Source organism: Somniosus microcephalus, chromosome 1 (genome assembly GCF_052327205.1).
Source record: "Somniosus microcephalus isolate GS21.2 chromosome 1, FLI_Smic_1.0, whole genome shotgun sequence".
Classification (NCBI taxonomy): domain Eukaryota; kingdom Metazoa; phylum Chordata; class Chondrichthyes; order Squaliformes; family Somniosidae; genus Somniosus; species Somniosus microcephalus.
This window is the reverse complement of record NC_140987.1, coordinates 431331628-431344950: the sequence shown is the minus strand read 5'-3', so window position 1 is coordinate 431344950 and position 13323 is coordinate 431331628. Positions and strand designations below refer to the sequence as shown.

Below are 13323 nucleotides of genomic sequence, written 5' to 3'. Positions count from 1 at the left end.
CTCCCACAGTCCAAAGATGTGCGGGTTAGGTTGATTGGCTATGATAAAATGACCCTTAGTGTTAGGGGGATTAAATACGTGGGGTTACAGGGATAGGGTGGGATATGTGTTGGTGTAGGGGTTACGGGGATCGGGTGGGATATGTGTCGGTGCAGGCTTGATGGGCCGAAATGGCCTCTATCTGCACTGTCGGGTTTCTGTGATTCTGTGAATACGGATTTTAAATTGGATGCATCGGGAACAGTGTAAATCAGCAAAAGTGAATGTAATGAATGAGTGGGACTTAGTGTGAAACAGGATGCAGGCAGCTGGACTTTGAATAAGTGATGGTTTATGGTGGATGGGGCAATATAAGGCCAATAAGGAGAACACTGGAGTAATTCAGACTGGAGGTGACAAAAGCATGGTTAAAGGTTTCAGGAGCGAGTGGAATGAAGGCAGTAGCAGAGGTGTGCAGTATTGCAAAGGTGGAAATCAGCAGTCTTGATGATGGATGGCCTGTAGGTTATGATGTATTAAGCTCTGGATTGTACTTCAGTCTTCCAGTTCAGCTGAAGGAAGTTATCACTCATCCAAGACTTGATGTTGGGCAGTCAGTCCAACCGCATGGAAATGGTTGTGGCAGTGAGAGAAGTGGTGGAGAGATAGAACTGAGTGTACATATTGAGGCCGATCCCATTCCTGTGGATGTCATGAAGAGGCAGCATAGAGGTAAGGAAGAAGAGGGGGCCAAGGATAGATCCCTGCGGAATCCAGAGGTGATGGTCTGGAGAAGCGAGAGAAACAACTACCCAGTATAATGCTGGCTTTGTAGACTTTTCCATTGTCTTTGATAAGAATGACTCCTGCCCCCCCCCCCCCCCACCTTTGGAAGCCCTTACTTTGCTAATATCAGTCTATATTGGCTTTGAAAAAGAGACAACAAAAGTTAAATTCTTAAGTAGGAGGCCAAATTAGAATCTGACTTCAGGTGATCTGCACACGTAGACTTCTCCAAGAAAGTGAGAGCTGGTTGAGACCAGGTTGTTTGGGGGAAAAGGGGAGGGTGGGAATAAGGAAGGCAGAAAGCGAAAAAATAGATGGGGAGAGATGCCTTGTTTAAGGATAAACAGTAATTCAGTAATCTCACTGAGATTAGGGCGGGCAGTACTTGAAATAGAAGCATCACGCTGGTGCAATACGTAGCATTTCTCCAAGCATGAAGAATAGAGTGCAGTTTTGGTTTGCAGGGAGAAACCTTGTAGAATTTTTTGACAGATTAAATGGGTTAGATAGAATCTGTGACAGAGCAGATTGTGCATGAAAGAAAGAGCTTGATGGATTGAATGGCTTTCTGTCATTCTGTGCCTTTCTTGTAATTGCATCCATGGCGAGAACTGCTTGCGGATCCATCCTGAGGATAATGGTGTGAATAGGGCAGGGAATAACTTGAAGAGAGAGCGTGAGAGAAAAGGATGGGCAGAAACTACAGCCGTCAATCTGTCGCTCTATGCCACAAGAAACTGAAATGCCAGTTCTGATCTGCCTCTTTCTGCAAAAATGGAAGAAATGGATACCATGTTCTCATCTCGGGGACAGGGAATGACATAGAGATACATACTGCAGCTTCTCTTTACTGGTCCCTGATGAGAAGCATTGTTTTATATTTTAATTTAATTTTTATTCAATGGAAATGAAAACCGTGAGAGATCTATAACGGGCGGCTGAATCGATATTGCCCGTTTTACACTAGTGCCCAAAGTCAAAATCATGCCCAGTGAGTGTCCATCCTAAGCTATAATGTCCAGGGGTCAAGTGCTTACCTCAAAGTAAAGAACAGAAGATGTGAGAAGGAGTGGGCTGCTCTCTCAAGTCACACAACACCATTTGTGAAGGCCCAGAAACAGGTCAGACTGCTACTATCTTCGACAGATTGTGATGCCTGGTTTGAGATCTGGGAGGGGGATGTGAAAATCTAAGCCTCCTCCTGAAGGTGACTTCCAAGTGTTGAGCAATTCAGTGGTTGATAAAGACCATCTGGGCAGATAGTATAATGAGAATTCCTGAAAGATCGAAGTTGAACCACCAATAGGCTAGTTTTACTACACAGTTTGCATTGCCTCGAAGCAGTTTTGTCCTGAGTGTCACCACGACTGAAGAAAGCTCTAACCTATAAAAAGTTAAACCAAGTGCTTTCATTTTTGTTCTGTGACCCTCTTCACTGCCCTGATTGGTGTGATTTTTGTCTGCAGGTTCTCCGGGCCTAGGACGCCCAGGGTCCTCCGGTCTTCCAGGAATCCCAGGTAAATACGAAATTGGCGCATAGTCGAATTCATAATTTAGTGAAACATACCTCTTTAATTTTACAGCTGTAGTGCTGTGGAATCCTTAAATTTTCAATTGAAAGATGTCATTAGCATTGGATTAGCCTTTTAATCTAACAATAATCAGAGTAAAGATTAATTTTACGCTCGTAATGATATAAATGCCAATAAAGCAGAAGCTGCTGATTAAATAGAAGTGTTCAGAAGTGAATAATAAAGCTGTAAATTAATTTGAACCCTGAAATTCACTGCAGTCCTTTAGCCTCTCCCGAGTATCATGCATTTTGCATAGTGCACTCTGCTGGCTCAGTGAAATGAAAACCACAGTAACGACAGCTAGAAGCTAAGCTGAAATGGCACTGATCAAACACTGAGGCTACTGTAAGGTCATCAGTGCAGAATACTGTTGCATAATTCAGAGGCAGGTATAACGCAGGGAGTGGCATGTCTAGGAGTGAGTTGCAGGCTATAGCCAAACCAAATGTTCAGATGGGTATTTTTATAGAATGAGGAAGACCAAAGAGTAGGATTTGTCTGCATTGTAATCAAGGGCTTCAGATGGATTATATATAAAATAATAAGGGGGACCTGAGAATGAGGCACCGGTTGCATCCTAATCCATGTAGCATAAACTGTGAGAGCAAAGGTTTAGTGATTTATGACTGTCATCTGAATTATACATACTGTGGAGTTTGTGGAAGCAGCTTTAACTCTTGCCTCCCGATGTTTTTGTGGAGGGGGCAGAGTCGGGCGCCAACTTGCGGGTAGATTTTAACTTTTGGGCCAGAGGCAAAGAAGCCCAAACCATTCTGAGACCCGGGCCCTCGTATAAATGGAACCAGCGATCTGCAGGTGCCAAATGAGCGTCCCAATACAGCTCGATGGTCTCTGGCCAGAGGAATTGCGGCCAGCCTCTACGCCGTATGCGGGTAGGCCCTGGGAAGTGGGGGAGGCGAAGCAGAGGTGGGGAGCGAGCCCAGGTTAGCAGCGGCCCACAGTCTTTTCGCGAAGCCGGGAGGAGCTGCTGCTTCTGGCTCCATAAAAATATAACATTGAAAACATTTTGGGCCAGGTCCCTTTAGGGAACGTTGTTCAGGCTGCTCAGCGACAGGATATGTGGGTGGAGCATATGCAGCGTACTCTCCACCCATGTGCCACTTAAAATTGCAATAGAGGTCCGTCGAAACATTCCAACCATGACCTAACTTAATGTCTTGTCCAACCCGACTTCATTTTATTGAAAAATAATCCCCTTCATACAGTGGCAATTGGTTGCCAGAGATTGGTTTCGGACCCAGAATTTGTAATAGCCATCCCTTTTTAAAAGATCTCGTGAATTGGCCTCCTAATGAGGATAATGGATTGAAATGTTGAGTGTCAAATTCTGCAGATAATCACAATAGCCGATTTACCACAGTGAAGAATTCCACTGCCAATGGCAGCTAACCTTCTAATCATTCAAATATATTGGATGATGTACACTGTTGCCCAAACTCATGCCAGGCCTGAAATTTCAGTGTGCTTAGGGACCATTCTGTTGAGAGTCCATTGATACATTTACAAGTACAGGAAACTTTCAATTAACCGGCCCCTAAATAACCGGAACGCTCCATCCACCGGCAAAATTCAGGAGTCGGTTCAGGTAACTTTTTTTACTTTTATTACTTTTTTTTACTCCATTTGTTGCTGTGCAAGGGTGTAGCTGAAGCTGTTGCTAAGCTACAGAGACGCTTGCAACTTGTGCCGATTGTTTTGAAGCTGTGGGTTTGTTGCTTTATACGGAGCTCTGAGCTCCGTATCTTTTACTATAGCGTTCGGTTATCCGGAATTGTTGATGAACCAGCAACACGTCGGTCCCGTCCGTGCCGGATACCAGAAAGTTTCCTGTATTCTGAACTCTGTTGCAATGACTCGAAGGTTCTCAAAACCCATCAATTGAGTAATGATCTTTTAAACTTATTCCACAGCACCTATTATTCTGTACAGTTAAGCAAATAGAAATGTTTCAACTTTCTACCCCAGTCTATCTAAAGATGTAAAGGATGATGGTTATTCTCAGAGAAAATGTTTATGAATGACCTGAATAATTGACTTATTAAGTGTATTTCAGTTGATCCCAAGCCACTCACTGGCTATTGTTTTCTCATATAGGACCAAAAGGAGATTCGGGTGTTCCAGGTATCCCAGGTGGTCCTGGAGCTCCAGGTCTTAAAGGCGATCCTGGTTTTCCAGGATTTGCAGGTCAGCAAGGTTCCCCAGGTCCACCTGGATCACCAGGACATTCATTGGAGGGCCCAAAAGGTACACCAGGATCTTCAGGACAGCCAGGAAGGCCAGGTAACACAAGAAGAATGATATTTTTCCCACAAGTGGAAGATGAGTGTATTGCCTTCTCCCACACATTTGTGCACTATTTTCATTCGGCTGTCTTTGCATGTGCACAATGTATCTGCTTAATGTGAGCCACAGATCACGGAAAGCACAGTGTCCACCATTTTCATTACCAAACACAGCCACTTTTTATCTTTGTTTATTCTACACCATCTTTACATTTGGCTGTAGAGCTTCTTCAGAATGTTATGTTCTCATTTCATTCCATCTTTTTGCTAGCTTGGTCTCATTCCGATCATCTCACTATGGGGATTATCCCATCACTGGGCAGATCACTGGTGTATATAATTCTTCAAAGTGTTCCTGGACTCTATAGCTTCTACTACAACTGTTCTTGTTTTTAAAGGGAGAGTTACCAGCAAAGTGAGTAGAGGTGGCATGAGGGTAAATCATCAATTGTTGCCCTTAATTAAAATAAGAAAGGTGTATACTTAAGTATTGTAGTCCTGTTTCATTTTTGCATCAGCATATGAATTGAATTCTATGTGAGTCTCATACATTACTAAAAGAAGTGGTTTTATTTACTGTGTAGGAATCCTGATACAGAATAAATACATAAACAGCTAGAGAGATCTCTATGTTGTGTTTGTTCAATATGTAGGATTAAGAGCCTCATGGAGTTGAAATACTGGGTTAAGAATTCCTTTGGTTCCTTTGTGTAACGACTTCATAAATACAAGGGGGTAGATTTTCCCGAACCTGTCGGGAAGAAGGCGGGACTTCCCCTTTCGGGTTTTTGACCCACCTACTTCGACGTTCGGCCAATCCGCGTGATTTTCCCTTGATTGACCTTGTTGAGCCCGCCCAGCGGGCTCAGCAGGCCAATTAAGGGCCACCCGGCAACAGGTGACATCACAGACTGCAATTTCATCTGTCAAGAGTTCTTGACAGATGAAATATCAGTGTTTCACAGCTGTTTGAAGCTGTGAAACACTGACACTCTGAGTTCTAAGCTGAGTCATTCTGCACAGACTCAGTTAGAACTCTTACCAGCACGCAAAGCTGAAGGCTGTCACTTTTCACAGATCGCAGCCGTTCAGCTTTAAGTGCCGGCTGAGTGATGCGCTCCCGACAGCTACAGGAAGAAAGGCTGTTAAGGTAAGTACAGGTAAGTAAAAGTTCTTTAGACACACCAAACACACTTACCTTTACACTCATGCACCCATCACTCACCTGAGCGCCAACATCGCGACCCCTCCAACTCCTTCAACCCGACGGCCCGCCTGCTCTAACCTGGCGTGGTTTGGAGCTGTCGGGAAACCCACACGAAACCCCTCAAAATTGGGATTAGGCTAAAAACTGCCTGTTAACTACCTGTTAACAGGCAGTTAATTGGCACTAATCCCTTCCCGCCTGGTTTCGGTGGGTCCCAGTGTGAGGTGGGTACCCGCCGCCCCTGAAACTTACGTGGGGCGGGGTTTTGGGCGGGATGGTGTCGGGACCCCCAAATTCGGGATTCCCCCCCCCCCCCACATGCCTGAAACCCCGCCTGACGGCTCCACGAAAATCTAGCCTGCACGAAAATCTAGCCCAAGGAGTTTCTCAGCTTGCTATTTCTGGTAAAATTGGAAATATGTCCTAATAGAGATTTAGGGGGAGGGTGCGGGGGAGCGCGGGAGGGAAACCTGGCAACCACGGGGATGAGAAGTCCTGCCAAATTTAATGGCCGGACCTTATTATAACTTCATTCCTCCATTTCCCGCCAGTCGCCGGACAAATTGACAGGCTGCTGGGTGGGAAAATCAGCAGCAGGAGGCCGGGGCCTCTTGGGGACATTCCCCGGCAATCAGGCGGGGAGCAGGTGCAGATCGGAGCTTGGGTGTGGGGGTGGCTGATCATGGCAGGGACTAGAGAGAGGCTGAGATCGGCAGTAGGGAGGCCAAAGGCTTCGTTGAGGGTCTGGGGAGGGGATGCACACTCCTGCTGCTCCTAGCCCACAAGGAGTGCTATAAAAAGCACTTACGTTCTGGAGCCAGCAGCTTATCACCCTCCATTTCCCTGCCGGGTTTCCCGAGCCTTGGGAAACCCGGCCGACAACAGTTAAATTGAAATCAGGCTCCCAATTGCACTGTGAGAGCCTGATTTTAAATATGGTAATGAAGTATGCTGCCTGTCGAGGGCAAGAGACTGGCAAGGCACGCGACCCGCCACTGTAAAAACAGCAACGCGCACGTCGGGTTGGGGTTGAGTTTCCTGCGTTTTAGGATTTAACCCTCCCCTCGAGTCCTCCCACCCATCATGGGGGATTAATATCAAGGCCAAAGTGTCAGTACACAAGGTGACCAGAGGAACCCTTTGTCTTTGTTAGCACTGTAAAATGGTATTTCAGTGCACTAAGCGTATTGACACATATGTTGCAGGAAAGTTTAAATGAGCCTTATTCACTGGGCTTAAGGTGCTTTTGAGTAGACATGGTATTTTTATTTCTGCGAGTTTTTGCTTTCTGTTAACAAACATGATATTGGTCGAAGCAGAGGGCCTATGAGTTTTACTGTTGTCGTTCCACAGATTGTCTATCTTGCAGAAGGAGAATGTGTTGTTTGAAGTGCGTGGGTTGTTTTGATAATGGTGTCAAACCTCTAGGATTTGAGGATTCAGCCAAGTCTGATGAGGTGAAAGGATCCAAACTTGGAAAACCGCGATCAAGTTCCCAGTAGACATAGCTCCACGTATAAAGCTGCTCTGACTGAGCAGGAACAAGGATGATTGGTTTGGGAAATGGAAATGTCACACAATAGGGAAGTGTTCTTCTGAGATTGAGTTGAAGGTTCCTTGGGGAACAGTAGAGGGAGCTCAGAACTGAACCTAGTTAAGAGAAAAACAAAAAAATTAAATTGCCGAGCAGACTCATTCTCACTTCTGAGTAAAATCATTTACAATCGCCTCCCAAAAAACAAAAAAACCTGAATTGAACAGCAGTGCAGGGGGACTCCAGTGATTATCTGCTCAGCAAGGTAATTCCATCCACGTATGGTTGCATGGTAATGGGCTTAATAAAGTGCATCTATCTAACGGCTGGTGGCTTGCGATAGACTAACATCATTTCAGTTCCTGCAACTCAAGGTGAAATATTGAGTTTGTTTTGCCTTCTTAACATTAAAAGGGGAACTCAGCCTCATATTTGCATTTTTTGTAAATGCTTAATTTATTGAGAAAAGTTCCACTGTAAGAAGTATTCTGAACTGTTTGCACTCCAGTTGTGCAGTTCGGCCTTTACCATGCTATAAAAGTATGTTTTTAGCTCCCACAGTGCCCCAGCAGGTGAATGCCTCTTCCACCCAGTGTGAAACCTCTCGAAGGCCTCAGTTTCCTGTGCACAGAGTTCGATGATTTCACCTGGGACTGCAGCTGGGTGTTATAATTGGCCTGAACACCTCTGGATTAGGAAAGTGTGTGTGGGTCTACACGCAATGTAAGGACAGGATCAGGCTTGGCTGTGAGGTCCTCTGTGGTCAACTAGTCTGTCCATGTTCACTGCCTGGACATGGTGAATGGCCACTTAGGCGAGGTACCTGTCGGCATCTGTGGCGCTATACTCCCACCCCCACCCCACGATGAGGCATGGACCAGTGCTTTCAGCAGAGAAGGCAGGAAGCTGGAGGAAATACAGAATGATTTTTCCCGCTGTCAGTGGGACACTCTCTGCAACACGTTTCGGGGAGACTGAGTGTCTGCGGGTGGCCTGCTTGTGTTTCAGAGCAGAGCTGAAAAAATACATTTTCCTTTTGATTAACTTCCAAATCCCATGGGTGAGATGCGCAATACTTTATTCTTTGAATGAGCTATTTTTTTTCCAATCTCTGTGTTTGAATCCACCAAACCAAGAATCTTGCAATAAACAAACAAGTGGCTTGTCCACAGTAATGTTTTAGAATCCAGATTACAATTGCAATAAATTGAAGGAAAGGTTGGCCATCTTGCTGATGAGGAAAATTCACTCAATGGAATTCTTAACATGGGGTGGAAAATTGTGTTGGTGGCCAAGGATCTTAAATATTAATTTAGGTATGGCTGAGTCCCCCTTTTCCCCTAAAGTTAAGAATTTAATTCAGTCGTACTTTGTTGCTTTAACTGGCTTTTTAAGTTTCTAACCAGCAGTCTTGTTTTGTGATATGGTATATCTGACGCATCTAATGATGACCTTTGGTTGAACCTTGACCCTCCTCAGGTCCTCCAGGTTAGACCTTTAAGCAATAATTAACTTGCACAAATTGGATTATAATAGCAGTAATGCACATAACATTAAACAGTAAACCAAGATATGAATTTTAATTTCCTTTTAACTAAAACCTGGACCTTTTCTGCACACTTTGCAAATAGCACTCCGTGTTGTTCTTCCAAGATGAACACTTCTAAGTTTTGAAATCCAATCTCCAACAAAAAAAAGTAGGTTATTGTACATTATCTTCTTAAATGGAGGTGAAGATTTGGACCTTTCTGTTAAATTGTAATGAAATAAGAATGCAGCACTGAGGAATGTAAAAATAAATGGTACGAGCTGTGAAGGTGGAGAAAAGAGTCCAGGAATGGGTAACTTACCTTGTTTTAGGTATGTCAACTGACTCTGTGTGGACCCAAAGGCCTGATTTTCCTTTAAAATGCCTATAGACTGTGGGCTAAAAATTCGGTATCGCTGCACCAGGTCTTTAGTGCCCGAAATTTTGCGCTCGCCCGGATTCCCGTAGCGCCCACCTGAAATTCAGTTGCGCCGCCCCAAGACGGAGGCGGGCGCTATTGCAGGGTTTGGCCGCCTCGTTTGGGGCGATGAAAGTCAGTTTCAGGCGTCCAGCTGCCGCTGCGGCACCCGATGCGGTGCGGCAGGCTGGGGTACTGCAGGCCTCCTCCTTCTCTTAAGGAGGAGCTGCCTGCAGCCGTGAGATCGCCGCTGGATTCCCCCGGCAAATGAGCCCGGCACCACGGAGAAGTGCCGGGCTCGCGGGAGTCAGACACCAATGCCGCAGGGGGGTGGTGCAGGAGTCCGGGGAGGGAGGTGCGGCCAGGCGGCCGCCGGGAAAGCGGCCGGCCGTCCCTCCACCTTTATGCGCCGGCCTCTCGGAGCTGCAAGGCACCGTTTTTCAAACGCTGTTTGCGGCCGCTACGGGCGAGGCGGCCGCAACTGAATTTGGCCATCGGCACGGAATAGCATTGGAACCGGGGCGCTGCGCACACCGATGACGTCATCGGTGCTGGCGCAGCACTACCGGCTAACGCCGATGTTAGGGACCAACTGAATTTCGGGCGCTAAAAAACTTCCGGCGCAAACCACTCTATAGCCAATAAGTGGGTGCAAACGCGACTGAATTTCTAGGCCTGTATCCTTTAAACAGGCTTAATGTCAGAAACATAGGCCTCAATTTTAACCAATGGCGTGGGGGGGGGGGGGCGGGTCAAGGGGGATGTGGGGGTAAAATATCGGGATCGAGCAACCCGACCCCATTCCTGCCCATTAAAAAATTTTACAAACACAAATCAGGCCCTCGACAAGGCTCCCGCAAAAGGCTGTTAGTCTGGTCATCTGTCGGGCGGGGGTCCGCAGGAGATCATTTAAATGAGGCCCTGCCATTAAAATCGGCAGAACCTCCATGTTGCCGGCATTTGCCAGGTTTTCCCTGGGCTACCGCGCTTCCCCACACCCTCCCCGTTAATATCCGGGCCATAATGTACTATATTAGAGGTCGGAATCAAATCCTATACCACTTGTTGTGTACCTTTGGTCCCATCCTGTGACCTTTGACCACGGAGGGACAGCATGGCTAATCTTTCCAAGCTCTATTTCATGAAATACATTAGACCCCATAACAGATCCCCCTCACTCCAGCAAATTCATCTCGTACAGTCTGCAGCAAATTCATCTCGTACAGTCTGCACAATCAAAATAAGCACTTTCCTGCAAGGAAATCGTGTCCCTCCTCACAATAAATTCAGCTCATCCCTAACCCCAATCCTAACCCGTGAAGGTTTCATTCCAGAGACAGATTTATTTAGCAACACTGGCAGCAAAAACACCGATGGGGACAGCAACAAGGTCAGTGGGAACAGCTAAACGGCAGGATGCTTCGACAGTAACAAGGCCATCAGTAGACGCAGTAAGGCAGACGGATTCGGCAGCAACAAGGCTGGCACCAAGGGTGGAGGCTTTCACAGGAAGGTTGGCAGGGAAGGCAAAAACCTGATAAAAGGTTAAATGTAGCAATGGGAAATCAGTGGCCTGGGGACACTGGGCAATCTGTCAGAAGAACCAGGGAAGAAACCAGCAGACAAAAGTCTTATTTATGATCTCCTGAGATGCAATTTCCAATTTAAATTGGACAGGGTGTAACATGGGTGGCCAATCTGATCCTGTGAGTTTTTCACCGGGCGGGTTAGCTTAAAGTGACTCTCCCCCCTGCCTCGTGTTTGATCCCCACATGGATCTGAGCTTCACCAGCAGTAGGGGTGCTACAGTTAGACTTGGGGCCCTAGGTTAGTGAGGGGGGAACTGGCCAGCATTCCCACTGTTTGGATGTCGGATAAGGACAGGTTTAGGCTTGGTGACTCCCTGTCGAGGCTCACACATGAATAAATGGCGCTTTCACACGATACCCCGGGGAACCATAACTTGACGAACAGTCATGTTTTTAGGAAAGATGCGGAACAGAGACGGGGGTTGGGGAGGGGAAAAAGAAAACCTGACCTGGGGGGAACTTAATGCTAATGCTGATAATTAAACTTGTTCCTTTTGTTAACTGTAACACTCACTTATAAATATTGGCCAGGGCACTGGGGATACCCTGCTCGTTTTCAAAATATTGCCATGGGATCTTTTATGCCCACCCGAGAGGGCAAACGGGGCCTCGGTTTAACGTCTCATCCGAAAGACGGCACCTCCGACAATGCAGCACTCCCTCAGCACTGCACTGGAGTGTCAGCCGAGATTTTCTGCTCTAGTCTGACTCAGAGGCGAGAGTGCTACCATTGAACCACGGCTGACACTTAAGCCACACCATGGTACCCTGCCCCAGCCAGTAACCCTGTACAAAAATCACACCATTGATCATAATAGGGATGTGTGGAACTGAGCCTCTGCATTGACAGATGCTGGCATACACCATCAGTCCCAATCACTGCTGACATTCTTTTCAGTTGGTCCATTGTCTGAGAGCAAAAATTGCTGTCAATGTTAATGTACAAATGCACCAAATTCCTCACTCCGCCACTTTAATGGAAACGCTAACCTGTTTAAAATTTACGGGAATTCATTTGTTAAAATAGCGGAAAGAGGAATTTGACACAAGTACTGTATTTGTATGACAACATCATGAACAGTAAATTCTATAAAATTGTTTCATATGGAAGTTAACAATAAGAATAACTGCATTTTAGTCATGAAGTTGATCTTTTTTAAGGTTATTTGGCATACCTATTTTTTATTTCTAATTTTAATTCATCTGATTATATTGTGTATAACTCTCGATTATTATAATGCTATAAGCTACTGTTTCAGAAATGCTTTTTGCCGCATGCTTTTTAAAAATTTAGACTAGAATTAAAAATCCTTAGCTAATCAGCTCTGTGGTTTTTATAGACTAACCTTGTTTAATCCTTTCCTGCTCAAAGCAATCCTTGTTTAAATAAAGGCTGCAAATTCCCTCTGGGGAAGAAACAATGGAAATCTTTAAATCTTCTGGGTGTGGAAGGGTTAACCTGTTTCTGTGGTGATAACTGAAGCAAAAATGTTACTCTGTGTGCTTAAAATCTAGAGGATTTTTGCTTTTTGAAATAGTTCTGTAACAGGCTTGTGAAGTTTCTAACCAACATTCTCGTTCTGTACTGTGCGGTGTGACTGACCCATCTAACGATGACCCTGGAGCTTACTAAACTTTGACCCTTCCCAGGTCCTGAAGGTTAGATTCTTAACTCTGTAAGCAGTTACTACTTGGCATGCCGTGGTTGTTTTTTTGGGATGTGCAATTAACCGTGTAACCCTTGGGGGAAATAAGAGAATATGGCGGGTGTCATGAGGAGAAGCAATGATTTATAAATTGGAAGCATTGAAATATTAATTTATTAAAGGGACAGCACCCTTTAATTGGTGGCGGTAGAATCGTTAATATTGCAGTTCAGCCATGCATAATTTGTCAATTGAAAATACATCATTTCAATACATATGAAGTGGCGAAGGATTCCTGCAAACTTGTCAGGTCTAACATTTTGAATCAGTTGGGCAAAGGATCTACAGCTGGGTGTTCTCAGTCACTTGAAGTTTGACACTGATTTCTGTTCCCCGGGCAATAGAGATGAGCATCAATAGACTCAGTATTGTTTCTGTCACTCTGGCAGCCGTGGAAGGATGGAACCAGCTGAGGTGCGTTAGATCAATATGTTTTTTTTTCTTAATTTCCCCACCGGGGAAAAAAAAAGCCTGCCCTCAGGAGGTTTAACGGGTAGGTTTTGCTCTCAATTCAACCCTTTGAATGTTTACCTCCCATTACATATTTATTCACGACATATACACAATCCTGCCTCAACCAGACACCTGTATATGCCCGTCACAGGGGGGAAAAAATGTGCTTTGATGTTTGTGTTAAAAAGGTAACTAGTTTCACTTTGTAAAATGTACTGCTTTAATTCTGTTCAAACTTCTTGTCAG

General features: G+C 45.3%; 1 protein-coding gene across 1 annotated transcript in view; it reads left to right on the top strand.

Moving 5' to 3' along the window:
- col4a5 (collagen, type IV, alpha 5 (Alport syndrome)) overlaps positions 1-13323 on the top strand; it is a 306253-nt gene that overhangs the window by 267834 nt on the left and 25096 nt on the right. The window contains exons 42-43 of the mRNA XM_086000713.1: positions 2232-2282; positions 4455-4640. Coding sequence (XP_085856839.1) covers positions 2232-2282; positions 4455-4640 — 237 coding nt within the window. The remainder of the gene's footprint in view (positions 1-2231; positions 2283-4454; positions 4641-13323) is intronic.